Source organism: Rhagoletis zephyria, unplaced genomic scaffold, assembly GCF_001687245.7.
Source record: "Rhagoletis zephyria isolate East Lansing unplaced genomic scaffold, Rhagoletis_zephyria_1.1 Rzeph_scaffold_07819, whole genome shotgun sequence".
Classification (NCBI taxonomy): domain Eukaryota; kingdom Metazoa; phylum Arthropoda; class Insecta; order Diptera; family Tephritidae; genus Rhagoletis; species Rhagoletis zephyria.
The window spans coordinates 27227-29599 of NW_016164901.1; the positions used below are offsets into that span (position 1 = coordinate 27227).

At 33.2% G+C, this 2373-nt stretch overlaps 1 protein-coding gene across 1 annotated transcript; it reads right to left on the minus strand.

Moving 5' to 3' along the window:
* Positions 1 to 924: 924 nt before the first annotated feature.
* Positions 925 to 1471, minus strand: LOC108374543 (uncharacterized; the record flags this gene model as incomplete). Its single annotated transcript, XM_017630522.1, has 1 exon — positions 925 to 1471. A coding segment is annotated over exon 1 (547 nt), but the record flags the coding sequence as incomplete, so codon positions are not given.
* Positions 1472 to 2373: the final 902 nt, after the last annotated feature.

Consider the following 2373-nt stretch of genomic DNA (forward strand, 5'->3'; position numbering starts at 1 on the left):
TTTAACAATTTCATTATGTACATTGGCTCAACTATGCCACTTTATGTGTATTTTCGAACCTTTTTTAAACAGCGCATCTCTTAAAAATTTAATAATGGCGAAAAATTCATTGCTTTCAAAATATAAGTTTTCCCAGATTTATTTAAAAATCTTCAAATCCTTATAAATTTTGAGGCGCTCGAGTTTTAGAGGGGGTAGTACCGAAATTCACTCGACAGAATGTACCTCGTTTTTAAATTAGGAACTCACATTCATATATATTCGCGATTTTCTTGCCTGCATATTACGAAAAGGAATGCTGAGATTTATAAAAAGAATTCCAAGTCGCGCAGATTAAAAAAGAGCTTCGGTGTAAATTTTATGACTGAGTTAGTTTTAAATTTGATTAGTAGTAAAATTTATTCCTCGAATCCTTTTGTACTCTTCACACTCATGAAAATATATTTATGCTAGAATATGATGTAAATCCTTTACCATTATGGTGTATGATTTGAGCCAATACCAATACTTATTTTACACCAACAGAGTTTATATTATGTTCTAGAAACAAGAAAACTTGTATACCACTGGCATAATATATATGCCGAAATTCAGTAAAAAAAATTGACGGTAGGTGTAAATAATGCACGAAAAAACGGTATAACTTTTACACTGAATCGAAATAAACTGTTCAAAAACTGAGCTTAGAAATGGCATATTTTTTATATTGAAAATGTATATCACGCCGATGTTAAAAATACACAATATATTTTGGTGTATTTTTGACTTTTGTGCTACTTGAGAACAGACTAGGAAATAACAATTACATCCCAAGGACTGAGAAATTTTTTTTTTGTTACTTAGTGTAATCCAACACATTTGGATATACAACATTTTTTGTTTTTCCATCTTTGGTATGAATAAATAAAAATTTGGAATGCCAACTCTTGAACAGGCCACGTATAGCTGTCCGTGCGAAAAGCACGGCTCCTCCAAATTCACGCGCCTTGTTGACGGACATGGCAAATGCTAGACGCACTGGGAATTGCAAACGCTTAAATTCAAACGTCATGTCTGTTTTTATCAGTGGAATACGTGGTATGAGCACAATTTCACCTTTCGCTTTGCCAGTCAGTATTGTTGCTTCAACTAAATTCGCCATCAATTTTTTTACTGCCAGTCTTGTGCCATTACACAGTTTTGGAGTATTTAAATTCCGTAGTAAAATAATTGATGAGCCGACCTTTAAATTCAAACAATGTGGTGGCATACCAGGCGGTTCCATTGAATTCAAAAATTCAACTGGATAATTCACTGCGTCATCTTGATTCATTGCGCTGTCAACAGATTTATATGTTGTCACTTCGTCTGGCAATTTTTCTAGAAATTGATAATTGATTGAATTGACTTGCACATTTTTGGTGCCAGTATTGCGCGTTCTCTCAACCAATCGTGATACATGTAATTTTGAGCAATATTTGGAAACACGCATTCAATCAATTTTTCTTTTAATTGGAGAATTGTACAAAAATTCTTCGGCAATGTAATCAAGCCATTTGTATTATCGATTTGAACTTTGCCATTTCCGATCTCTAACAATTGCTTCGAGAACCGATCTTCAAATATTATTGTCCAACTGAACACGCATGTTTATGTGTAATGTCAATTTTTGCACATATCGCCACAGAGGGGAAGACTTCAAGCATACATTGATCTCATCTGCCTGTGTTGATCGTGGAATCACAGGCAATGTTTGTCGAAAGTCTTCTTCTTCTTCAATAATACCAAAGCACCACCAAAAAGCTGTTGATTTCCACGTAAATCCTGCATTGTGTTGATTCTTCAAAGTCCAAAATAGAAAGACCGAATATCAATGTACACCACCTATTCTATAATACGATGAAATGACAGATATGTTGTATTGTGGTGACTTTCATTCCATTGGCTCTACAAAATCCCTATTGAAAAACTTGCAGCCATGTTTATACTTGACTTAATTTATCCGAAGAAAAAATAAAAACAGCACACTATAGCAACAATTTTCCACTACGTTTTGAAACTTTTCGTACGAAATGATGCAACAAATTTGTGCAAAATTATTTAAATAAATTCAATTGAAATAAAACAATCTGTTTTTGTTGTTTTTAAATCGTATATGTTTAAAAAAATCAAGAACTAATTGAGAACTATACTGCAGCCATGTATGTATATACTTGACTTAATTTATCCGAAGAAAAAATAAACACAGCACATCATACTCTATTCGTTCTGAGCATTTATGTATACATTTGTCTATATTTATCTCGATTCGTTTTGGCTGTTACAAACAACCGTTATGTGAACAAAATTAATATACCCTTGTGCACAAGTGCGCTCGGGTATACAAATTCTTGC